The sequence below is a fragment of the Narcine bancroftii genome, chromosome 4 (assembly GCF_036971445.1).
Source record: "Narcine bancroftii isolate sNarBan1 chromosome 4, sNarBan1.hap1, whole genome shotgun sequence".
Taxonomy (NCBI): Eukaryota; Metazoa; Chordata; class Chondrichthyes; order Torpediniformes; family Narcinidae; genus Narcine; species Narcine bancroftii.
Window position 1 is genome coordinate 278,931,755 of NC_091472.1, and position 26,344 is coordinate 278,958,098.

Genomic DNA, 26,344 nt, shown 5'->3' on the forward strand with positions numbered 1-26,344 from the left:
TCCCTCAGTCCTGGACAAGAAACTAGAATCTCTAGCCCTCTGTATCCCACTCTGCAATTGGATCCTTGACTTTCTCATCGAAAGACAACAGTCAGTACAAATTGGAAAAATGTTTCCTCCTCACTGATCATTAACACAGGCACATCCCAAGGATATATGCCTAGCCCACTCCTCTACCCATTATACACCCATGACTGTGTGGCCAGGCACAATTCCAATGCCATCTACAAGTTTGCCGATGACACCACAGTTGTCAGCAGAATTACAAATGGAAATGAGGAAATGTACGGGGGGAGATGGATCAGCTCGTTGAATGGTGTAACAACAACAACCTTGCGGTCAACATCAACAAAACCAAGGAGATGATTGTGGACTTCAGGAGGAAGTCAGAGGATCATGACCCAGTCCTCATTGAGGGCTCAGTAGTAGAAAAGATCAAGAACTTCAAATTCCTGGGTGTCAACATCTCCGAGGATCTGTACTGGAGCCTCCACATTGATGCAATCACAAAGAAGGCTCTCCAGCAGCTATACTGTGTGAGGTGTCTGACGCGGTTTAGTGTATCACTGAAGACTCTACAGGTGTACCGTGGAGAGCATTCTGGCTGGTTGCATCACTGCCTGGTATGGAGTCGTCAAATCGCAGGACAAGAATAAATTCCAGAGGGTTGTTAACTAGGCCTGCAGAATCTCAGGCACCAGACTTCAATCCATCAAGGGCATCTACATCAAGCGGTGTCTTAAAAAAGCAGCCTCTATCCTCAAAGACCCCCACCACCCAGGCCATGCCCTCTTCATTCTGCTATCGTCAGAGAGAAAGGTACAGGAGCCTGAAGACAAATACTCAATGGCACAAGGACAGCTTCTTCCCCACTCCATCAGATTCCTGAATAATCAATTCATGAAAGACACTGCCTTACTTTTTATGCACTACTATTTTGATGTTTATTTTATTTTATAATAATGTCATAAGATGGGGTTATAATATGAATGTCTGCACTGTTATGCTGCCACAAAACACCGAATTTCATGACTTGTTCATGACCATAAAGCCTGATTCTGATTTTTAAAAATTGTACTTCCATTATTCACTCTTTTGAGTCAACATATAGGTCATAATGCTGTTTGCATTATTTGCTGATAATAAGCCACAAATGAACAGACACCCAAAATGCATTTTACTATTTCTGATATAGTGAGTATGTCACTCTGTATTTTAACAATCTAATTAATTGCACAACTCAATTATTTATTAAGGTTTATCTCAATTTCCTAAAATCATGAACCATAGGACAACATATTTTATTTAATTATCAAAGTTGATAAAGGAAAAGCATACAATCAGCCAGTGCTGTCCATTCCATAAGCCCAATACTTGCCTACAAGGAACCTGCGTCGACTATGATTTGATCCACAGACTGCTGTGCAGGGGCTAAACTTGGACCACTGTGTAAATATGCAATCCTCATGGCAGGGAATCCGACACTTTTGCACCAGGGGAGGCATTGGACTTGCCCACTTCAAGCATCCAATAATATCTACGTGCTGGTCATTCCCTGTTGTACATATCACACCTGAGAATAAAAGTAGATTATTAAAAATCAATTTCTATTTTTAAACATTGATATGTATAACATTTGAAATATGGAAATAACAGTATTTGGAATATACCTCACATAGGTCATTATAAATTCACCTTCTAATAGTGATTACCTCTGATACACATCTGATAAAACTTCTGATCAAGAGATGGCATTTCTTGTTTGATTCATTGACTTGCACTATTATTCAAGAGGGCGGCAATGATAATCCTGAAACTTATTCTGATAATGCTTCAGATAGGTACCCCATCCTAACTATTCATTCATTCTATCATTGATGTACAGTAGCTACAGTGATACCATTGACAAGATGTGATACAGCAACACACCATGACTCCTTGGGCAACCACTTCTAAACGCATATCCACTACTAGCTAGAAGAACAAAGACAGCAAAAGCATGAGCAAGCACAACACCACCTGGAAGCTGCCCTCCAAGCAACACACCATCCTGACCCGGTCCTTTAACAACAGTGGGTCAAAGCCATGACCGAAAGTTAACATTTGCATATTTTAGCTGCATATGAATGTTGTCTATTTAGTTGTAGGGCTCTCATTCCAGCTAAGATACCATGCAATTGACAGAGCCTTCAGCTCACCATGTATAGAATGTGCTGCCCATAATACCAATCAAAATTAATACTATCTTGCCTCACGTGATCCATATCCATGCCTTTTCATCCATCTGCCTCTTAAATGTTGCTATCATATCAGCTTCTATCACACCTCCCCTGGTAGTGTGTTCCAAGCACTAATACAAAATATTACACTTGTAGCAATCTGCCAAAAGGACATGGTTTCTGCTTTGACAGTTATTGATTGTAATCATAGTGCCAGATATTTGTCACATACGCTTTATATCGTTTTTAGATGTCTTGGCATGTAATAATAACATTTTCTACATTTTCCTGACTTTAAACAATGCCACAAGATCACAAGATAAAGGTACAGAAGTAGGCCATTCAGCCCATTAAATCTGCTCCACAACTCCACCCTGAGCTAAATGGTTCTCACATCTAGTTCCAAATTTTGACCTTTTCCCCATATCCCTCGATACCCTAATCAGATACCTATCAATCTCCTCCTTAAACTCCCCCAATGATTAGGCCCCCATACCTGTAGGTGGCAATGAACTTAACAAATCCATGACCCTCTGGCTAAAGAAATTTTTCCTCATCTCTGTTTTAAATGGTTACCTTTTAATTCCTCTTGTCCAGGGAAAGATCTTATTCACTTTTACTCTGTCCAATCCTTTCAGCATTCCAAATGTTTCTATGAGATCCACTCTCATTCTTCTATACTTCAATAAATACAGTCCAAGAGCCGCTAAATGTTCCTCATATGTTAGCCCTTGCAGGTATCATTCTGCACTCTCTCCAACATTATTACATCCCATCTAAGGGGCCCAAAACTGCACACAGTACTCCAAATGAGGTCTCACTAGGGCCCCATGGAGCCTCATCAACACCTTTAGTCTTATACACTATTCCTCTTGAAATAAGGAATACATAGCATTCACTTTCTTTACTGCTGATCCAACCTGGTGGTCAACCTTTATGTTATCCTGCATGAGGACCCCCAAGTCCCTTTGCATTTCTGAATTTTGAATTTTCTCCCCATCCAAATAATAATCTGCCTGTTTATTTTCTCTTCCAAAATGTACAACCGTAAATTTCTCAAGATTGTATCTCATCTGCCATTTCTTTGCCCACTCTCCAAAGCTGTCCAAGTCTCTCTGCAACCTTCGGTTTCAATCCATAATCTAAATCATCAATAAACATTATAAGAAGAAGCAGCCCCAACACCACTGGTAACCAGCAACCAACCAGAACAGGATCATTTTACTCCCACCCTTTGCTTCCTGCCAATGCTCTACCCAGCCTAATATCTTTCCTGTAATTCCATGAGCTCTCATCTTATTAAGCAGCCTCTTATGTGGCACCTTTTCAAAGGCCTTTTGAAAATCCTAAACATAACATCCACAGCCTCTCCCATGTCTATCCTACTTGAGATTACATCAAAAAATTCCAAAGGTTGGTCAGGTAGTATCTTCCCTTCATGAAACTATGCTGGCTTGGACCTATCATGTCATGCACCTCAAGGTATTTCATAACCTCATCTTTGAGGATCAACTCCAATAACTTTCCAACTACTGACATCAGACTATTCGGCCTATAATTTCCTTTATTCTGCCTCCCTCCTTTCTTAAACAGTGAAACTACATTTTTCCTCTAAAACCATGCCAGAGTCTATTGATTTCTGGAAAATCAATTCCAATGCCTTTACAATCTCCAAACCTATCTCCTTCAGAACCCATGGGTGCACCTCATCTGGTCCAGGAGACTCATCTATCTTTAGTCCATTCAGCTTACTAAGCACCATCTCTCCAGTAATCATGCTTGTACTTAATTCTATTCTCTGAAACTGGCTATCAGGTATATTGCTATGGTCTTCCTCAGTGAAGGCTGGTGCAAAATACTCATTTAGTTCCTCTGCCATCTCTTTGTTACCCATTATGATTTCTTCAGCATCATTTTCAATCAGTCCTATATTTACCCATGTTTCTCTTTTACTCTTTATATATTTTAAAAAGTCAGTATCCTTTTGAATGTTATTTGCCAACTTCATTTATAATTCATCTTTTCTTTCCTAATGACTTACTCTGTAAGTTTTTTTAAGTTTCCCAGTCCCCTATTTTTCCATTAATTTTTGCTTCCTTGTATGCCTTCCCTTTTGCTTTTGTTTTAGCCTTAACCTCTCTTGTTACCCATATTTGTGCCATTTTATTTTATTCTTCAAATATATCTATCCTGCACTTTATTTCTTGTAGAAATATCATCCAATTCTGTGCTGCTGTCCCTCCATATATCCTACTTTTCCAGTCAACTTGGGCCAGTTTGTCTCTCATACCACTGTAATTTCCTTTGTTCCACTGAAATATTGACACACCCGATATCATCTTTTCCTTTTATGATCACTACTTCCTAAGGATTCCATTACCTTTAATTCTCTAATCACCCCAGGTTCATTACAATTCACCCAATCCAAAACCGCCGAGCCACTGGGGGGCTTTATCAACAAGCTGCTCCAAAAATCCATCCCTTAGTCATTTTACAAACTCTCTCTCTACTGAGATCCAGTACCTTCCTGACTTTCTCAATCTCCTTTCATGTTAAACTCCCCCATAATTATTTTGACATTTTCCTTCTGACACGCTTTTTCTATTTCCAACTCTAACTTGTAGTCCACTTCCCGGCTGCTGTTTGGGGGCCTGTATTTGACTGCTAATAGGATCCTTTTACCCTTGCTTTTTGTTAACTCAACCCTTAAGGATTTTACCACTTCTGATCCTATGTCTCATCTTTCTTGTAATTTAATATCATTCCTTACCATCAGGATCATGTCACCCCCTCTACCTACCTGCCTATCTTTCCTATACACTGTGTACTCATGGACATTCAGCTCCCAATCACAACCATCATTAAGCCATGTCTTGGTGATGCCACAATGTCATATCTTTTCACCTGTAGCTGTACAACAAGGTCATCTAACTTATTCCGAATGCTCTGTGCATTTAAGTACAGTACCCTTAGACCAGTAGCTTTTACCGATTTTGCTGTATTTCTATTGTACAGCAAATTATCCTGTCTTTTCATCTGCCTGTCCTGCATAATATCCAATTTCAAGATGAGGCAAAAGTACTTTCCATCTGATTTTTTCGGATCACCATTTCCAAACTTTTTCTCCAACATTTCACAATGACAGTTTACAACTAGAATTTTCAATGATAGCTATCTCAAAGTCAGTCTCAGGACAAATAAGAATTCACAGATGTTTTTAAAAAAATAATGAATGCGACCAATTTTGTTGCTCGGCCAATTTTGTTCTATCTCAACCTAAACATTTCTGGAAATGCATGTGCCAGACTTAATGAATTGAGAGTTTTGAACTCTGTAAGATTCTAAATGAATAAAAAAGATGACAAAATATGAAAGCCACACACCCTTACTATTAACATGGCAGTCAGGAAAATATCCCTATTTCCAATCTGTGATCATGCATTTGGCTCATAGAAAAAGGAACTATAAAGGCAGTGAATGAGTAAGTTGCTCACAATGGTGATTTAAAGTTTGAATGATCATCTCCTCCAGTGTCTCACACATCTCTTCTTCTAAATCCTACACAAAGAGCTAAAACGTATTATCTGGCTGCCAGCACTTTGAGGTTTCCATGATTTACATCCCCATTATGTTTCCTTCACTAAACACGAGGGACAGAACTTTTAATATGGCTAGCATGCTTCTTTACTGTGCCTTTTCCACACAGTCCTTATAATAGTGGCCATTTATCAGATTCCTCAGTATCCATAATAAATCAGCACTGACAGATCCTATGAGTGCAATTAGAGCCCAGGGCATAGAATGGGAAAGAGTACAAAGCAAAGAGCAAGACAAAAATAAAGAGATGAAGGCATTAGGTCAGACCAAGTAGGATTGTCATGTTTTATTTCTGATCAGCAGCTCTAGTAAACATGACAATAAAGAAGGATGAAGAAATCTCTATAAGCAGAAATATTTCCCTTCATGTGATCATTTGAGCCCTTTGCTAATACAAATCAAACTTTTCCCATTCAGTCCCAAAATTCGGAATTCTGTTCACCTTACATATTTACCTCACCTGTTCTATTTTGTTCATGAAGGAAGCACAAAAAAAAACCAAAAAAGAGTGAAATGATTATAAACTATGGCAAATGAAAAAAAACTCAAATGATATATCATTTCAAAATTAAAATATTAGACACATGACAATGTTTCAGATCCAACAGCCAGAGATTCAAATCAAAACTCTTCTCTTCTGCCACTTCTAGTCTTGATGGAGGACAGTTAGATGATTAATGAGGAGAGATCAAACAAAAATTCCCAAGCCTAGTGACATAAATCAAAAAGGCTGAATTATTTCTAACAATTTCAGCCAGAAGTACCAGTAAATAATCCATCACATCTTCTTGCCAAGGGCCCACCTGCACTAAAAACATCCTTCCTATTCCAGAGCCTCTACGTGATATAAAAAATTGGCTGATTGCAGCTGATATAGAAAGCAAAGGGACCCAACAACAATCGGATCTTAATATTGAAGGGGCAAACCATATATGGCCATCTACCTGACAAAAGTATGCCTTGTGCACAAAAATCAAAAGAAATCCAAAAGAGCCAACACTCTCCCGTCAGTCTTCTCTCATTTAATGGAAGACATGGAAAATGCAGACAGCAATACTAATTAGTGACATTTAATATAGAGAGCACTTCAATTTAGAGCTCATGAGAGCAACAATTATGATTAGAAAAAGCAAACTGAATTCCAGAGATGGGGTAGCATATCTAGCCTTAGCATTGTCAGTGTTTGATGAAGTGGAAAAACTCTTGCTAACCCAAAGGAAACTTGATGCACGAGTTGGAGTTGTGATTTCAGTGGTCTCAATCATTATGATCTCAATGTGTAGTCTCCATGGTCTCAGCACAGGACCTTGCTGCAGGAGCTTCTCCTGTCACCATTCTTGGTTTGACCCTCTTCAGTTGTTTTTCATCAAACAAATTATCAAAAGTGGAGACATTCAACTATCATTGCACAGTATTCAGTTACTTGATGAACTGCAAATGGATCTGATTATATTAAAGTACACATTAGAGTTTAGGTTGATAAATGACAAGAAACATTGTTGTCAACCAATTAGGAAATATGATATTGAACACTCTTACACCTGGTTAGAGAAACAAAGGTTAATTTCTCCTCCAATTTTTTCAATTTCTTTTATAATTCATCTATTAAAGATAAGGTAGAGTTTTATGTAAATAAAGACTTTAAATATCTTTAAAACTCTATAAATTGGATGCTAAGAAACCTTTCTACTAGTGGAGTCATAAATTTAAAATTAAGGAGGAACATGTTAACCAAAATAATATAATAATATTGAACTCAATAGAGTTGTAGAGGCGAAATCACCAGGTTGTTGCCTGGAACTGAATATTTTACAAATGAGAATCAACTAAATAGAGTGGGTTTGTTTTGGTTGGAGTTGCTAAAACTGTAGGGGGGACCTAATGAATCATAAAAGTTACAAAATTATGTGGGCATTGATAATGCAGGCTAGGAAACTTTCCCCTAAGAGAGATGTTAAAAACAAGAGGAAATTGATTTAAGATTTTCAAAAAAAGGAAAAGATGTATAGGGGATTTGAGGAAGTATTTCTTGGAATCTGGAACACACCGTCTGAGTGGGTAGTGGAAGAGAGTGCTCGAGCACTTCATTGACAAGGTGTAAAAGGCTGTGGACCAAGTGCTGGAAATAGTTGGGTAGGATAGATGTGGTGGGGTAGAGGGCCTGCTTCTGCACTGTATAATACTCTATTTACAGGGATTCCAAAAACACAATTGAAAATCAAATACCAATAGGATGTAATTGGGAGGAATGGGAAGATGTCTTCTAGAATTGACCAGCTGGACAATTGACTATTAGGATGGAAAAGTTTTTTAGACTCTTAATTGTGGGAAAAAATGACATCTGGGGATTGGGTGGGAAGGCAGAGATGAGTTTGTGCATCAGCAATGGTTTTACTGAATGACACTGCAGACCTAAGGAGATATATGGCCCATTGCTTATGTTTTTGTTCCACTGGGAAAGAATCAATATGGGTCTACAGAACTTTATGAAACTAGAGTGTTCCTTCGAAACCTTTCATAAGTCTAAATGGCATAAAGCGAAAACCCATTCAAAACCCATTCAATTCCTTTCGTAAATGCGAACACAGATCCTTTGTAAAAGCAAATTTTCATAAAGTGAGTATTTATAAAATGGGGTTTCCCTGTATAATAAATAATGGGGAAATGATAATTTATTACCACAACTTGAATTAAAAACAGGAAACTACAAATGGTTCGTGAAAATCACCAGGAATTAAGAGACAAAAGCTTCTCTCACAGTGAAAGTATAGCTAAGAGCACAGTCTACAGAGAGGCAGGTGCTGATGCACAATAAACTAATGAAGTAAGGCAACCATTTTCAACAAATTATATTGATTTTGCTATAAATCTTAATTTATAATTTGTCCTTCAGCTCTAATACTTGTACAAAAGGGTGGATGGGATTGTTTTCTCAGCTGGTAGTTATTTTTGAACTAGGCAATGAACAGAATCTACTTTCAGCCATTATGCAAAGTCTATGAGAAGTGTAATTATTTATGGCCCAACACCATGTTTCATGAATAAATGAAAACAATTCTCTCAGATAATATTTTATTGCAATAAGGTCAAACTTTTAAAAGAAGTCACATCTCATTTTCTATCCGAGTCACAGTGATTTTCAATGAATGGCTGGAATTAGCATTTAAAGTTTTACTTTGACATAATTTTCGCAAAGAAATTCGTCTTTTTTTTTATTTTTTGCTTTGCGGGAATGAATTATATGCTCTGAAAGATTAAGAATGTTGATATAGTCAAAAGGACATTCTTCTGTTCATTTAAACAAGCATCACCTTAAAAGCTAAACTGGACACCTTGGTCGTATCAAACATGATCTTTTTTTTTTAATTATTAATTTTTCAAGCTCTCAGCATCACCAACAAAGCTGGCATTTATTTTTCATCATTAAATGGCCTTGAAAATGTAGCAGTGGACAGTCTTTTTGAATCACTGCTATTCTGCTGAAGGTATTCTCAAAGCGCTGTTAAGTTAGGATCCAGAACATGGACCCAACAGTGAAGGAGGGTTGGCAAAATATTTACAAATCAGAAAAGTGTGTGACTTGGCAGTAGACTTCACATGGTACTAATCCAGGATGGACTTTGTTTAAATTTTAAAAAAATGTCCTTTTGACTTCATCCTTGTGCTTTTTAGAGATATACAGTATTTCAGATGGTTTCCAGGTACTGTCAGAGTTGCCTCAGTAAGTAAATACAGTGTATTTTGCACATTATGTCAGTGATTGAGGCAATGATTGCTTCGCATAGTGGATGGGCTACCTATCAGTGTGCCTTGTCCAAGATGGTGTCAGAGTTGATGCAGTGGCAGGCATAAGATAAGTATCCATAATCGAGTATCCCATTATGCTCCTAGCCTGTGCATGGTAGATGGCAGAACAGCTTCAAGGTGCAATGAGATACATCACATTTGATACTCAGTTTTTGCCTGCTCTTATAGCCACAATATTTATGTGGTTGCTCCACTGAGTTCTGGTGAAAGTTAACCCAGGTTGTTAGTAAAGGGCTTGGTGATGGTAATGCCAATGAAGGTAAAAGGTAGTTAGACTCTCTCCTGTTGAAATTGTTTATTGAGTGACACTCTTGTGGTGAGACTATTGCTTGCCACTTATCAGCCTATGCTTGGAAGTTGTCAAGGTCTTGCTACAGGCTGAGAAGTTGCAAATGAAAGTGAACATTATACAGTCAACAAAAATATTATCAGTTACAATGTGACAAGCAGCTGATCATGGACACTGCCCTGACATTGATGTTCCTCCAACAACCATAGCCATCCTGCTTTGTGTGAGGAATGACTGCAAACTCTGGAGCTTTTTCTCTTAGATTTCAATTCATCAGCTCCACCAGGGTTCCTTGATGTCTCCCTTAATCGACAGCTGCCCTGATATCACATGCAGAACACTGTGCTTCATTTTTCATTCAGAAATCTGATGGCAGAGGGAAATAATCTGTCCTTGCGCCACTGGGTGCTTGTCTGCAGGCTCCTGTACCATTTTCCTGATGAAAGTTTCCTGATGGTAGCAGTGTGAAGAGGGCATGGCTTCGGTGGTGGGGCTCCTTGAGGATAGAGGCTGCTTTCTTAAGACACCACCTCTTGTTGATGTCCTCGGTGGAGTGAACACTATTTCCCGCAATGTTGCTAGTCAAGTTAACAACTTTCTGGAGTTTTTTCCTATCCTGTGCATTCTCACCTTCGTACCAGTGATGATATCAAACTGAATGCTTTCCATGCTACATTTGTAGAAATTTGTAAGAGCCTTTGGTGACATACTCTTCACAAAGTATTGCCACTGGCGAGTCTTATTTGAGGTTGCATTGATATGATGGATGCCCCAGGACAGATCCTCAGAGATGTTGACACCCAAGAATTTAAAGTTCTTGCCCCTCTCCATTCTTGATCCCTTAACGAGGACTGGTTTAAGCTTTCCCTATTTCCTCCTCTAGTCCACAATCAGCTCCTTGGTTTTGCTAACATTAAGTGCAAGGTCATTGTTGTGACACCACTCAACTAGCTAATCTATTGCCCGTCTGTTCACTTTCTCATTGCTGTCTGTGATTCTGCTGATGACCATTTGTGTCTAGCCATACAGTCATGAGTGTAGAGTGGGTAGAGCAGTGGGCTAAGCATACATCTTTAAGGTGCTCATCAGTGAGGAGGAGATGTTGCATCCAATTCATGCTGACTGTGGTTTTCCAGTGAGGAAGTCAAGGATCCAGTTGCAGAGGGGGATACAGAAGCCCAGTTTTTGGAGTTTGTTGACCAGCACTGAGGGAATGATGGTATTGAAGACTGACCTGTAGTCGATGAAGAGTAGCCTGTGTTCTGTTGTCTTGGTGATCCAGAACTGAGTGGCGAGTCAGTGGCATTGCATCTTCTATTGAGCAATTGTGACAATAGGCGAATTGCATTTGGTCCAGACCTTTACTTAGGTACATGTTAAATCTGGCCAAGACCAACCTCTCAAAGCATTTCATCACAGCAGATATGAGTGTGACTGGGTGATGGTCATTGAGGCAGCTCACTCTGCTGTTCTTGGACCCTGAGATGATTGATGCCCGTTTGAAGCATCATTCACACTCATCACTTCTCTTTCCATTCTTTTATAGTTTATTTTATTGAATGTTTATATTGAATGTGTTTTAAAGCAACATATCTCCGATCACTGCAAGTAGCTGTGTAAAGCAACTTGTGTGTATCACTTGATTTTCCAGCCAAATATTTTCAAATTGTGATTTTTGTTGAATGACATTCATATTGTTAGAAGTCAAAGAAAACCCAAAGGCACTTCATAGATACAAAAAGAAAAGCAAATATTAGGGTTTAAACAGGGACCAAAAATATCATCAGGGTGTAGGAAAAGAGGATGTGGTCAAAGAAGAAAGTCAGCAGACACTGTGATTGTAGTTAGTAAACAAAAGTGCTGGAGAAGCTCAGCAGGTCCTGTAACATTCACAGAAGGTAAAGATATAAAACCAACATTTTGGGCCTGAGCCCTTTTTCCAATGCATAAGAATTGAGGTACCTGAATGTAAAGGCACTGGGAGGGACAGGGGAAGCAGCACAGACCAACAGGCAAGGAACCATAGGTGGATATGTATAGGAGGACAGGAGAGAAAAGATGAGATTTGATTGGGGGGAAAGGTAGCTCTGTGAAGGTAGATCTGGAGGAGAGGAGTCAGAGAAAGAGATTGCAGTGGAGGGTGGTGCAACGGAATGCAGCAAAATTGGTGTTAATATCATCCAGGTGGAAGGTACCCAGACAGAATATAAGGTGCTGTTCTTCCAAAATCCAAGTGGTCTCAGTCTAGCAGTTCATGAGACCATGAACAAATATGTCGACATGGGAATGGGGTAGGGAACTGAGATGAGTTTCCACTGGGAGATCCCTGCTATTACAGCGCAAAGGTGCTCAATGAAGCAATCTCCCAGTCTGTGGCCAGTCCCTCCAATGTAGAGGAGGCCATAACAGAAGAACCGGATGCAGACTCGAAAGGGGGCAAGGTTCCCAAAGAAGGTTTTGTGGCTGTCTTGTCAAAACAGGGATTAGGGTCTACATAGTCAAAGGGAAAGAAGGCAAAACTATTAATTTAGACATAATAGCTGGAGACAAGATAATGACATTTATGTATGATACAAAAATTACGTTAACTATTCCATCTACATAGAAGCTGGATAAATGCTGGTAATTTCCAGAATGCTCTGAATTTATTCGGAAGGGAAAAGCATGATATTTTTTTCTCCTCTGATGAGCCATTATGACTTACTATCCATTCCCATTTAATTCTACATATTATTATTTCTCAAGAATGATACATACTAAAAAGCCAAAGTATTAATTAAATAAAAGAAAATAACCTTTATATATTGGAATTGGTTATGGTGCAGCGGACCAAGTGGCTGCATAGCTCAATAGGCTGAACTGTCACCTATGCGGCTTGCCAAGCGGCTGCGCAGCGCAACAGACCTAGTCGCCACTCACTCACCTGGCCAAGGGGGCCGCGGAACACTGGAGAGTTGAGTACTTACCTTCAAGATGGCGCAGGACTCCTATAGTCTTTACTTTAAGACACATGCTTGAAGTGCCAGTTGAAGAAGTAGACAAAGACGACGTGGTCAAACAATAATCATGGCTTTTATTAGCAGAAACTCATGGTACAATAATGAAAGACAATAGATGCATATACAGTTATATCCAAGGGGAGTGTCCTTAACATTAGAGATAATGCACAGCCAATGTTAGTACAGCAAGGCTCGCCAGAGGGAAGACAGGCAGCTTGGCAGACATTCACCACAATGCCCTGCAGGTGAGTGGCAGGCACGGGTTGATGTCACTTCCAGTCCCGGGTCTCCAGGCCGGAAGGGATTTAAAAGAGGAGGCATATTCAAATAAAGGTTAGTCACTACAACTTCAAATTTCTGGTGTTTTATCAATCTATAGCATTTGTTCTTACAATCAGAGAAGTACAGAACAAACAAAAGGCATTTTATAATCTTATATCAACTAGCAATCCAGGAAATAGGAACAATAAATCAAGGAGAGAACTAGGCTCACAATAAGAAATTCCTTCATGTCAAACCCCTGATGAAATGCGCAGTAGCCAAACTAAACCTTATTAAATGACTGATCTGGCTCAGAGTGCAGAAGGATTTTCTTCTTAAATTCTTGAAGTGTAATCCTATCCCAATGAAATCCTTCTGCATGTAGGAATTTCCAAATTGTTGAGTGTTTTTGGCTTACATTTGTAGGTAATGTAATCATTTTACTAAGTGCCTTTTACTGAAAATGTCAAGGAAACTTGGGATTTGTTTGCTTTACCCAGTGCAATTCTCATTCTGCACAATTACACAGGATTGTAGTAATCCCGTTGCTGCTGTTAGCCATGTACTTGTGGTAGCAGCCTGCTTGCAGATGCTGAAGTTGAGAGAGGGAGTAGATCATTGCACTGAATCTCTAACTTCTGAAAATCCCAAATAAGATTATGTATGGCACAGGGGAGCTTTCTCATAGAAGGAAGAAGCTAAAAGGGGCACCAATGGATGTTTGTTATGTCTTGTCATGTTCTTAGGTCCTTGCTTTTATATTTTTTGTTAAACATTTCTGCAACCATTAATCCTTGACTATTCCATTTAACTCAGGAGATATAGCTGCCCTGACTACCAATCAACTGCCTTCTTTCATCCCTTCCACCTCCTCCCTGACCAGCAGCTCAATGATGCCATCCCACCCAACAACACATCAACCTCCTCACTCTATAAAACTATCACTGTATCCCACCTTCACAACCACCGACATCCCATTCCCTCCACACCATCTGAATGAACTATCCTATATCACAAGCCTTATTTCATCCCGCATTTCATTCATCCCTTATTCCCCACTGCAGCACTCCACCACTACCACCTTGACCCATTACCAGCTCCCTCACCTACCACAATCTTACCCACCACAAGCCCATCACAACCAGAGTCCTCAGTGGAATCAGTCATTCCTCTCTTAGTGACACACCAACATGACTGAGATATCTTTTGATGATTATTCATGGTTAGTTGGTCAAAATCCTGGAACCTAGCAGGAATGTTCACATATGTTGATCACAATTACTATACCTATTCATGAAAATGGCTCACCACTACATTTAAAGGAAATTAACAAGAAGCATCCAATACTGGCCTTGTCATCTTGTTCTCCTTGAAGGAAGAGGAGGCAGAGAGCAAAGAAGATAACATTGATCTATTTGGCTGTCATGGGCAGAAGTAACACCAGGATGAAGGTACACCATGGGTGCCAATTTTCCCATGGGTGCAATGAGAGAATTAGTTTACAGAACATATAAATTTTAACAAAGCCATTGACTCATATTAAGAACTTACATTATTCTGAAAATGCATCTCCTCTGCCAGACTTAACTCCTATTTCTCTCTAATAATGTCCTTCTTCCATCCTTAAAGAAATTGCCTTTAACTTTTTGTTTTACTGAATTTTTGATAAATTATCCAGTAAATTCTCTGAATGCATCTTAAAAGTCCTCTTCAAGCATAATGTAGTTGATCAGTTTCTATCAGCAAATTACTAAAGAGAGCTGAGTGTGGCTCTAAATACAATTCATAATCCTCATTAATAAATCTTCTGTTCCTTAATTGAAGCAATAGTCCTAAAAGCCAGAAAGCATTTCTATCAATCTATTAGTCGAGATGCTATTAATAATCTATTGCTTAGATCTAATCAGCCAGACCTCAACATTTAAGTGGTTTAAATAAAAATCTAAAATGCAGAGCTGCTGAGAGAAATCAGTTAGTAACAGTACATAATTGCACCATTGTGAGGTTCATTTAGGAGCATGGTAATGGCAGGAAATTATCTATCCTTGAATCTAGTGATATGTGATTTCATTTCCATGGATAAGAAGAAATATTCATTTCCAGTTACTTTTCTGTGGGGAAGAAGAAAGCTCCACTTCAAGTATCTGGAGCTGAGGTAGCACCTCCACTGTGTTGTGCCACAGTTACAACCTTACTTCCTGGTCTAGAACTATCACTAAGGCTGATTCTTAATTGTTCTCTGATATAATCTAGCTAGGGCAATTAAGGTCTTGCCCTAGATACCCAGCCACATCACATTGGCAGATGGAAGATGACTAAAAATGGTCAGAAGTTAGCTTACTATGTAGAATTTCTATTATGGGTTGCATAACTTTACCCCTCTTTCACCTCATTTAACAATGTTAACTAGATTTTTAAAAAATCTATGTTTTCCTGAAACAAACAGACCAAAGAATACATCATGCTGAGCTAATATCTACTGATTGAATCGCTGATCAGGCTGCAATCATTCCAAATTATGGGAATTCTGAGAAGCTCTTCCTGTTCTCTTCTAAAACCGACTGACTGAATACAGGACATGTTACCTGCCAGGTTCACATTGAAATTAAAGATTTATTATATTTTAAAAGCTGCATGCTTGTAAAGGTTGTCCATGAATGTTCTTGCTTAAAAAATTACAACCTTAATGTTTGAATCCTCCTTTAAAACCAAGAAATAAACATAATTAGCAGGAACTCTTCTTGGTTATTAATTTGCCTTGAAGGTTTCAACAGTCTTATCAACAGGGACATTTTGATTATCATGTTTTTAAACTGATGCAATGATTCTGTGTTCTTTCATTAGGCTTATAGCAATGTTGAGCAAATTGGCCTTGAAATGACAATATCAGATGCAAACTATTGGAATATGTATAGTTATATGGTTTCTGGCATAATGATGCAGAATGAGCAAGGTCAAAAGATTTGATTTTTTTGAATCTGAATGGGTTGCCTTCAACTGAATTTCTTTATGTCCACTAGTCCTTTATCACATGCTTAAGAGTAAACAATTGCAAGACTAATTATGAGCACTGTATTGATCCATGACGTGCAAATGAAATCTGAAATAAACTATTATATTAAAAACTTCAGAAGTTAAAATGAATGTTAATTAACTGGCTATCTCCCAAATATTTCAAATGATTCTTGCTATATGGTTATGAGCTCAGAGGACCCCAAAACCCAGCAACAATAGATATTCACCAGGACAAATGGATACTTAAACATAAGTTGCTTTTAATTATCTTTAAACATGAAAACAGGATCAAACTTTATATTTTCACTATTAACTTAACTAATCCAACTTAACCCCTTTCAAATTCTAAGCTCACATGTATATAATGTGTGTGTAAGTTTAGAATGGTTCTTTGATTCACAATCCAATCTCACTTCTCATTCCTCCAAATTTACTGGTTGCAGACAATTTTTATACTGTGCACAGAATTTAACATTTATAAAGTTCACCAGGCTTTGGTGCTAGAAAGGTAAATGGTTACCACTCAGGAAGGTTCTTGTTGGGTTGAGAGAGAAAGATTTGTTGTTCACTGGAAACCCACAACTGATTCCTTGTAACCAGATACTTCAGTGTCTTGCGAAGAAACTTGCCTCATCAGGGTTCTCCAGATGATATCCTCTTTCTTTCAGGTCACCATAAAGTTCCTTTTTGATTCTCTTATTTTGATTGAAACATTAGGCAGCTAGTCCTTTCCTCTTACATGAACCACAAGGATTTTGACTAGGCTGAACTAAGCACTCACAACCGTCTTCCAAATGGGGTTTTTCCATAAGCTTGCCAGCTTGTCCTGTTCCAGTCCCAGCTCCTGCTGCTGACTGTAAAACTGCAGAACTGATCTCTATCTCTCTCTCTCTCTCTCTCAGAGAAAAAAGCCTGTTTGACTCTCTCTGCTTGAAAAAAACCACATGACTCTCTAAGAACAGCAAGTTCCACTCCAGACAGCCTGCAGCTCCGATAAGTTCTTTCATCTGTTGTCCTTTTGTAAACAACAATCCATTAGTGATATCTCTTGGGCACTCTCCAAAGCTTTTGCAAAGGCTTTTGGAACTGGACTGTCCAGCAGTGAGTATAATTCTGACAATGTAAAACATTACTTGGACAGGTACCAATAAATCAAATACTGATTTGTTAAGGACAACCCTTTTTTTCATGATTAAGCCTTATTTGAAGTAACCAAATAAAAGGTTGTTCATCGAGTCTGCACTGCTGAAGGAAGCAATGCTTGGTTTGGTAGGAATCCAGTTTAGGTCTGAGTCAGGTGGGATGAAATTCAAAGAGCAAGTAAGATCATATCTGCATGTCTTTGGTGTGGAAAATAATTTCCTCTACACTTTCTCTATAGCTTCCACATCTTTGCTGCAATGACACGACCAGAACTGAACACAATATTTCAAATGAGTTCTAACCAAAGTTTTATAGAGCTACAATATTGCCTCACGACACTTAAAATGAATCCCCCGAAAAAATTTTCTGAGGGGCAGCATATCTTAAGCCTTCTTAACTATCTTATCAACCTGCGTGGTAACCTTGAAAGATCTATAGATTTGGGCTGCCAGATCCCTGTTCTTCCACACTGTGAAGAAAATTATGCCATTAATCATCCATTCTGCCTTTAGGTTTGACCTTCGAAAACACATCACTTCATGATTATCCAGATTGAACTCCACCTGCCACTTTTCTGCTCAACTTTGCATCCAGCCAATATCCTGTTATAACCTATGACAACCTTCTACGCTATCCACAAAATCTTCAACCTTTGTGTCATCTGCAACCTTACTGACCCATACCTCTGTCATCCAGATCATTTATAAAAATCACCATGAGCAGGGGTCACAGAACAGATCCCCATAGAACCCTTCTAATCTCTGACCTCCAGGCAGAACATGTTCCATCTATTACTACCCTCTGCTTTTGCAGGCAAGCCAATTCTGAATCCACACCACCAAGGTTCGATGGATCTCATGCATCATATGAAGAGTGTTCACCACATTCCTACACTTGTTGATCAAAATTATAATCAAGCTCTTATATCATATCAGATTTTGCATCTTTGAAAGGCCTCCTACCCCAATTGTCAGTTGCTCCCTAGTCTATTCACTCTGTGCAGCATGTCCCACATCTCCCATAAAATTCTACATTTCTCATTACTGGCTGACAACTTTATGGCTGAGAATCACCATGTTGCCGTCCTGAATTGCTTTAGGTAACTTAATTGGTAGCATATGATCATCGGAAAGCATTGCTGTTGACATTTGCCATTACATTGATTGAGATTGAAAAGAAATGGTCATCAAAGAATTCCATTCTATCAGATGTGGGAGTGGTCTCATGTAAATACATTGCCTGGGAGATTTTGCTTTTACTCTTGTTGGCTGCTCTTTCATTATTTCCTTCTATCAGTGTTGATTACTTTGGATGTTCAAGAAAACAGACAGATGATTCACTGGAATTTGTATATGACTTTTTAAAAGATTAAAATTACTTTTATTAGACTAATTTAAAATCAGCTTCTATCGGCTTTAAGATATTTTCTTTTCACTTAGTGCTTTCCACTTCAGAATGGTGAATGTGTATTGAAAGCACTGGGCTGAATTTGACTGGGATATTAGGAAAGAATAGAGAGAAGGTGCATGAGGAAATATAGCAAGTGAAATCAAGATTTTATAAAGACAGTAACAGACGAGATATTAGGTAACTGGAACTCTAAAAGATAACCTGCATGCATATTGTTTGAAGTTAATATTTTGTTTGTCTTCGCCAAAGAGCAGAATGATACAGATCTTGGCATCAACAAAGAAGAATCAATAGAGAGAAAGAGAGAGCAAGGAGAACAGAAATAAGGGAAAAATCACATGTTAAGTTCTAGCTAAATTGCCTGTCCTGGTAAAATGTTTCCCAAACTCTTACAAGGAGCAAGTGACAAAAAATAATGCAGAGATATTTTCCAATCCTCTTTGGCCAAAAAGGACTGACCAGTTAGCTTAATGTCAGCAGTGAAAATAATTCTGACAGACAATGTAAAACATTACTTGGACAGGTACCAATAAAGCAAATACTTATTTGTTAAAGAAATCTGCTGTCAGCCAAATATGATTGAATTGCTTGAGAGAGTAACAAGGAGGGTTGATGAGGATCACATATTTGTAATGATCTACACTTATTTTTGAAGGCATTGTGTAAAGTCCCTCATGGTTAATCTGTTTGGTTGTTCAAGACCAGAGGGGAAAGTCATAAGCATTGAAGGGAGTATCTTGATCACAAGAAGAAACTCATGATTTTGAATACCTCCATCAAATCTCCCCTCAATCTCTGACACTCCAGGCAATAAATTCTAACCTATTCAACTTTTTCCTGTAACTCAGCTCCTCAAGTCCCAGTAACATCCTTCAAATCTTATTCATAGCTTAGAAAAAGCATATGCTATCAGCCAGTGCGCTCTGCAGTCTCATTGAAGCATGGAGTCCATGTGTACTTCTTCAAAACGATTGTATCCAGTCTGTGCTCGAACACTAAATCTGCAGGCATCTTTGAATAATTAGATAAAATCAAGTTATAGGGATATTGTAACTAAAAATAAATCTGAAATCTAGATCTTCAATCAGACACGGTGAGACCAACCCTATTTCTAAAATATGGTCAGTTTTTCTTACAAGTATGGTGCGTTACTTCAATATAAGAGGATGGCCGTTTAGGATGGAGATATAAATGAGCTACTTCACTCCGTGGCCATGAAACTTTTGAATTTTTTTTTACCCAAGGAAGTTGTAAAAGCAAGTCACGGAATACACATGAAGGCAGAGATTGGCGAACATTTAAACTATGAGGAGGCTATCGATAGGTATGGGGAGAGAGCAGCGAAGCAGATTTGGGGCAAAGATTAGATCACACTTGAACTTCATGATTAGAGAAAGTTGACTTTCCTTATCAGAATCAGAATCCAGTTTATTGTCAGAACATGTGCCATGAAAATTTGTTGCTTTGCAGCAGCAGTATTGTGCATTACATGTGTGTAGAGCATGTCGAAAGAACCAAAGACTTGTTGATCCAAACCAAGGCTTTTATTAACTAAAAGACTGGAGCATATCACAAGTAGGTCGACCAGTCTAGAATGACCTGGTCTGGCTAGGAGCAATCCTTTAAGACCTGCCAGTAGGTGTGGCTACACTCTCAGCCAATCACAGTCATCCTACACACAATCTGTACATATACACATTGGTGATAGAATCTGTACTATCACACTGTGTATAAAAGCTCTTTGGCTAGATTTCTAGATTTGATACGAGTACTGTGAACTAAATTCAAATAACAAGGACAGGATAAATATTATTGTGATTGAAAAGGACCATGTACTTTGGATTCAAAGATTACTATTTTACCTAGCAAACAATCTTTTGGTATTGCGGCAGATTATAGATATGTTTTGGGGAGATAAATTGGGGCAGGTTTTTTAGTGTAGGTCACATACAAACACTTTAAAACAGATCTTATTTAAAATACTGTATCATGAAGAAATTGAAAATTAAAATCTATATTAGTGGAAATCTATATGGAATCAATTTAACAGAAGGGCAGCAAAGTAGTTCATAAGATCACAATGGCATTTTGCTGATATAGATTGAGCATGACAACTAACAAATCTATAATGAAAGAACACTCTGCAGTCAGCAGAACAAATTCGTTGCTTACTTAAGATAAAAGGATTCTGACATATTAAACACTTCTGCATTGCATGGACCAGAGACAAGGTATAGAGAAGAGATTCCTCCATGGACCAGGATTATGAAAAGGAGAAGATAGAAAAGACAAGTGAAAAAACTTGCTCTTTTGCAACAAAATTTATTCAACTTCTACTTTCACATTCCCTGATTAAAGGACATGTTTGAATAAGTGTTTGCACCAGGGAGTTGTGAGATGAAAACTTGTTCAAAGCCACAAACAAACTCTAGTCTGACATGAGAGAAATGATGAAGAAATGCTGTTCTTTCAAAGGTATAGTATTTCAGATGATAGGCTAACCTGATCTGCTAGCTCACAATTAGATAGAGATAGGAGATCCCATGGCACTATTTTGAAGAGGTTGAATTATCAAGCAATCTGTCCAAATTTCCTTCATTTACACATGACAATGATTTTTTTTTTGTGAGAAAAGGAATAGATAAGAAAGAGCTGAGAAAGTTGTTTCCACTAGGAAGTGAGACAAGAACGACGGGACATTGCCTCGAGATTCAGGGTAGTGAATTTTGGACAAATTTAGTGAGGAACTACTTCTCCCAGGGAATAGTGAATCTTTGGAATTCTCTGCACTTGGAAACAGAAGAGGCTGCCTTATTAAATATAGTGTTGATACAGTTAGATGATTGCACAGTAAGGAAATACAGGTTATTGAAAAAAGGCATGTGTGTGGAGCTGAATCCCTGACCAGATCAGCCATGATCCTGTTGAAAGGCTGAACAGGATTGACATTCCAAATGGCCTAAACTGGTTCCTGTTTCTTATCTCCTTAAATGCTGGCATTTTCACATGAATTACTGAGCTCTCTTCATGCATGTACCAGCAAGTTCTATATTTACACATATTAGTGAATATAGATGTCCAAAACTACCTTCCATATCCTCACCAGCTTTTCTCACAACCTTCAGGATCCCTGTGACAAATAAAATAAAACTTGTGCAGTATGGCACTCAACAAAGGATTGAGTGATCAAGGTTCTTTTTTTTTATTGTCATGTAATAATACAAAAAATGTAATATACACAATGCACATCAACATTGAACTCAAGATAGTAACATTTTTTCTTCAAGATTAGTTGAGACTAGAACAGGGTAATAAGAACCCTAAAATATCATGCAGATAATGCAAAGAACAATTGCTGGGATGTGTGTTGAGGAAAGCTAACCTGAATGCTAGGAAAGCAAGGTATTGTCTCTGCAGTCCTGAGCCAGCAGTGTCCAAAGTAATGTTCACATGGTGAGTTAAGCTAGAGAAAGGATCAGGCTTGGTAGGATATAAAAGAGTGAGATAATCATTCAGGGTCATCCCCAACCAAATCATTCAGGGTTTTCCCCACCCAGAAGCCCTGGATGAACAATGAAATCCAGAAGCTGCTGAGAACAAGATCACAGGCATTTAAGTCTGGAGATCCAGATCAATATAGTAGGAGCTGCTGTGCAAAGCTATCTCCTGGGAAAAGTGGAGATTCTAGATGAAAATGGAAACAACAAGGGACACCCAACAGCTGTGGCAGAGCCTAAATGCCATTACATGCTGCAAAACCAAATTTGGTGAAGTAGCAGACAGTAAAACTTCACTCGCAAAAGAACTTCATGCCTTCTACACCAGATTTGATTATAGTAACAGCAAAGAAACCACCCCTCCACACTCCCAGATCCCCTGATGATCCCATCCTGTCCATATCTGTGGATGAAATATATTACAAGCTCCTGTTTTGTCTCGTGAGTTTATTTTAAGGGTTAAAAAAGGCTGCAAAAATTCACAGTTCATAACATTCCCAGACAGAGTAGTACTATTAATTACAATCCATAAACAAAGTTAATGCTTTGGAAAAACAAGAGAACAATGGTTGTTTATACAAGAAAAACAGATGGGACTCATATAATTATACAAGAGTCATATAATTATGAGTCATGGATTGGGACACTTAAAGAAATAGGTTTCAGTTATTCATCAGCCAGTCATTTGATAAAACAGAAGTGAAATGGCTCTGGGAAATGGAGATTTCTGATGTTTATCCTTTTAAGGGGAATTATTGTTGACCACTGTGACCATTGTAATGGTCATTTTGATTGATCCATTTCTGGGTAAAAGAAGCAGCATCATTCCTGCATTTGGATTGTGTCCAATTTGATGATCATTTGACCTACCCTGACTTGGCTTTTGGAAGCATTGTGGTATTTGCACATTTTTCCTCTATGCAAGGAAGAGGGGAGTTGTGACAACCATTCATATGAAAAGGACATGTCTCTGGAAGCAACTCATCAAGGATTCATGAGTTTTTGGTAGTCTGATCACTCAATGTCTCTCCTCCTTCTTAATCTAAACATCCATTTAAAAGCATGACTTTTCAGAATTGTGCATAAACTGTAATGGTTTGGGTAATCCACTCACACATACATACATACAGGCATATTAGCTCATAGTTCGGGTGGATTTAAGTAAGATGCTATATTATTAGTAATTATTAATAAATATATTGTTTTAAAAATAACTGTCTTTGTGAATTTATATTCCTGTTGGTTTGCAACATAACACGTACGTGCTGTATTCAGGAGAGTGAATCCAAGGAAAGCATCTAGCCGGGACGGAGTATCTGGCTGAGTATTAAATATCTGTGCTAACCAATGTATTCATGGATATCTTCAATATCTCCCTCCAGCAGGATGTGGTACCCACCTGTTTCAAACAGGCCTCAATCATACCGGTGACCAAGAAGAGTGTAGAAACCTGCCTTAATGACTATCAGCCAGTAGCATTTACATCAACATTTATGAAGAGTTTTGAAAGGCTCATGTTTAAGCATATCAGCTTCTGTCTGAGTGATGACATGGACACATTACAGTTCGCATATTGAGGTAGATGCCTTTTCACTGACTCTACAAAAAGCCCTGGAATACCTGGACAGTAAAGATCTATTCATCAGGATGCTCTTTATTGGCTACAGTTCAGCATTTCCACCATCATCCCCTCAAAACTGATCAGTAAACTCTAAGAACTGGGATTCAACACCCCACTGTGTAATTGGATCATGGATTTCCTCAGCTCCAGACAACAATCACTGAGGATTGATAAGAACATTTCCTCCACAAACTTCTTCAATACTGGAGCACTACAGGGCTGTATTCTTAGCCCCCTACTCTACTCATTTTACACCTACGATGGTGTGGCTCATTACAACAATAACAACATCTACAAATTTGCCCACGGTACCATGGTAGTGGGTTGGACAAAGAAAGATGATGAGTCAGCACACAGGATAGAGATTGAAAACTTGGCTGAATAGTGCACCAACAACAACCTTGCACTCAATGTCACCAAAACATAGGAGCTGATGGTTGATCTCAGGAATGGAAACCCAAAGGTACACAATCCAGTGATCATTGGGGGATCAGAGGAGGAAAGGATGAGCAATTTTAAGTTCTTGGGAGTCATTATCTCAGAGGATCTTTCCTGAACCCAACACACTAAAGGCATCAGAAAGCATGTCAGTGCCTCTACTTCCTCAGAAGTTTAGGGAGGTTTGATACAACACCAGAAACCCTGGAAAATTTCTACAGAAGTGTGGTGATTGGCTGTATCACAGTCTGGTATGGGGACACTAATACACCTGAGCATAAAGCCCTGCAAAAGGTAGTGGACACAGCCCAGGATATCACAGGCAAAACCCTCCCCACTATTGAGAACATCTAGAAGGAACACTGCAGTAGGGGAGCAGCAGTAATCATCAAGGACCCACACCACCACGCAATAGTTGGTTCTCGCTGCTGCTATCAGGAAAGAGGTGTAGGTACCACAAGACTCGCACCGCCAGGTTCAGGAACAGCTCTACTCCTCCACCATCAGACTCCTCAACAACAAACTTAATCAGGGACTTTTAAGGAATCTAGTCCACTTTATTGATTTTATTTATTCTTTCTGTGTTGCAGTCAGTTTGTTTACATTTGTAATCTGCTTACTGTTGTTTATTTGTTTCCATGTGTACAGTTTTTTTTTGCACCACCAATAAGTGGTAATTCTGCCTCATCTGCAGAAAAAGAAGAATGAATCTCAGAGTTGTATGTGACAATAAATCTGAAATCTAATAGGAAAATAGATTCATAAGAAACGACAGCTGCTGGTATCTTGAGCAAACAAGGAGAAGCTGGAGAAACTCAATGGGTCAGGCAGCATCCATGGAGGGAAATGGATATTCAATATTCCAGGTCAGGATCCTTTATCTAGACCAATGTGGAAAAAGGAGGAGAAAGAGCTTGGGGACAGGCCAAAAGATTTTTTTTAAATCACTGTACAAGTGGGATTGGTAGAGTTGGGAATAAAGTCGGGGAGGAGATTACAGAAGCTGTGGTTTGAGTGAAAAAATGAGTGCTGGAAAATAGGAACATGTAAAGGACAGATAGAAAGAGAAAAATAAAAACTTTTCCATCCAGCAAAGGTATCTAAAACTGAAGACCTTTTGTTTAGTGAAATAAGTAAAGGATTTTGAGTGGATCTGAGCAAGAAATATTTCACCCAGAAAATAATCTTGGAATCTTGAACAGACATATAGAGTCTGAGACTTTCAGAACATTTAAGGAACATTTGATTTAATAAAAGGCATAAAAGGCTCAGAACACATGCTGATAAATGTGATCAGTATAGATTGGTACCTGATAGCATAAATATAGTAGACCAAGGACATGTTTCTGTGCTGTATGATTCTATGACTCCCTGAAAATTAACAAATAATCATAAATATTATATTCAGTACAATGTACAGCATATGATCAGTAGCTATAAATACTTAGTCATTCATATTGCAGATTTTTCTGCAAAATTATCTTTTTTTATTCTATATTTAGAACAGACCAGTTGCAATATGCCCCAACACCATTTAATGAAATTCCAGACATAGTTTCTGGAGGAAGGTTATAGCCCAAAGAACTGGAGACAATTAACTGACTGGAATGAAAGTTATTTTGATGCTAGAGATAGGTTTGGTCAGAAGAATGAACTTCAAAGTTTGGAAAAGGTATTGATTCTTTGAAATTCTCACCATTTATTTCAAATTCTAACTGAACAATTAAAAAATATAATCTGTACTGAAAATTATGGCTGTGGATATAAATATTAGTTCAGAATGCCTTATTTTGCTTCGAAAAGTAGAATTCAATGAGAATCTCTTTCCCTTCCTTTTTAGCTTTCCAATTCAGTCTGGATAAAGGGTCTTGACAAGAAACTGGTAATCCTGTGATATCTGTCTCTGAGCCCAATGTCAGAACATCTTTCAAAAGGGTGAACCCTCGCAAGGTGTCAGGTCCTGATGGCTTACCTAGAAAGGTACTGAAAATCTGTGCCAACCAACTAGCTGGAGTGTTCATGGACATTTTCAATTGCTGCAGTTTTTC

General features: G+C 38.5%; 1 protein-coding gene across 4 annotated transcripts in view; it reads right to left on the bottom strand.

Moving 5' to 3' along the window:
- thsd7ba (thrombospondin, type I, domain containing 7Ba) overlaps positions 1 to 26,344 on the bottom strand; it is a 1,034,072-nt gene that overhangs the window by 263,918 nt on the left and 743,810 nt on the right. For all 4 annotated transcript variants that reach the window (XM_069935130.1, XM_069935128.1, XM_069935129.1 and 1 more), the window contains one exon: positions 1,379 to 1,573. In XM_069935130.1, coding sequence (XP_069791231.1) covers positions 1,379 to 1,573 — 195 coding nt within the window. The remainder of the gene's footprint in view (positions 1 to 1,378; positions 1,574 to 26,344) is intronic.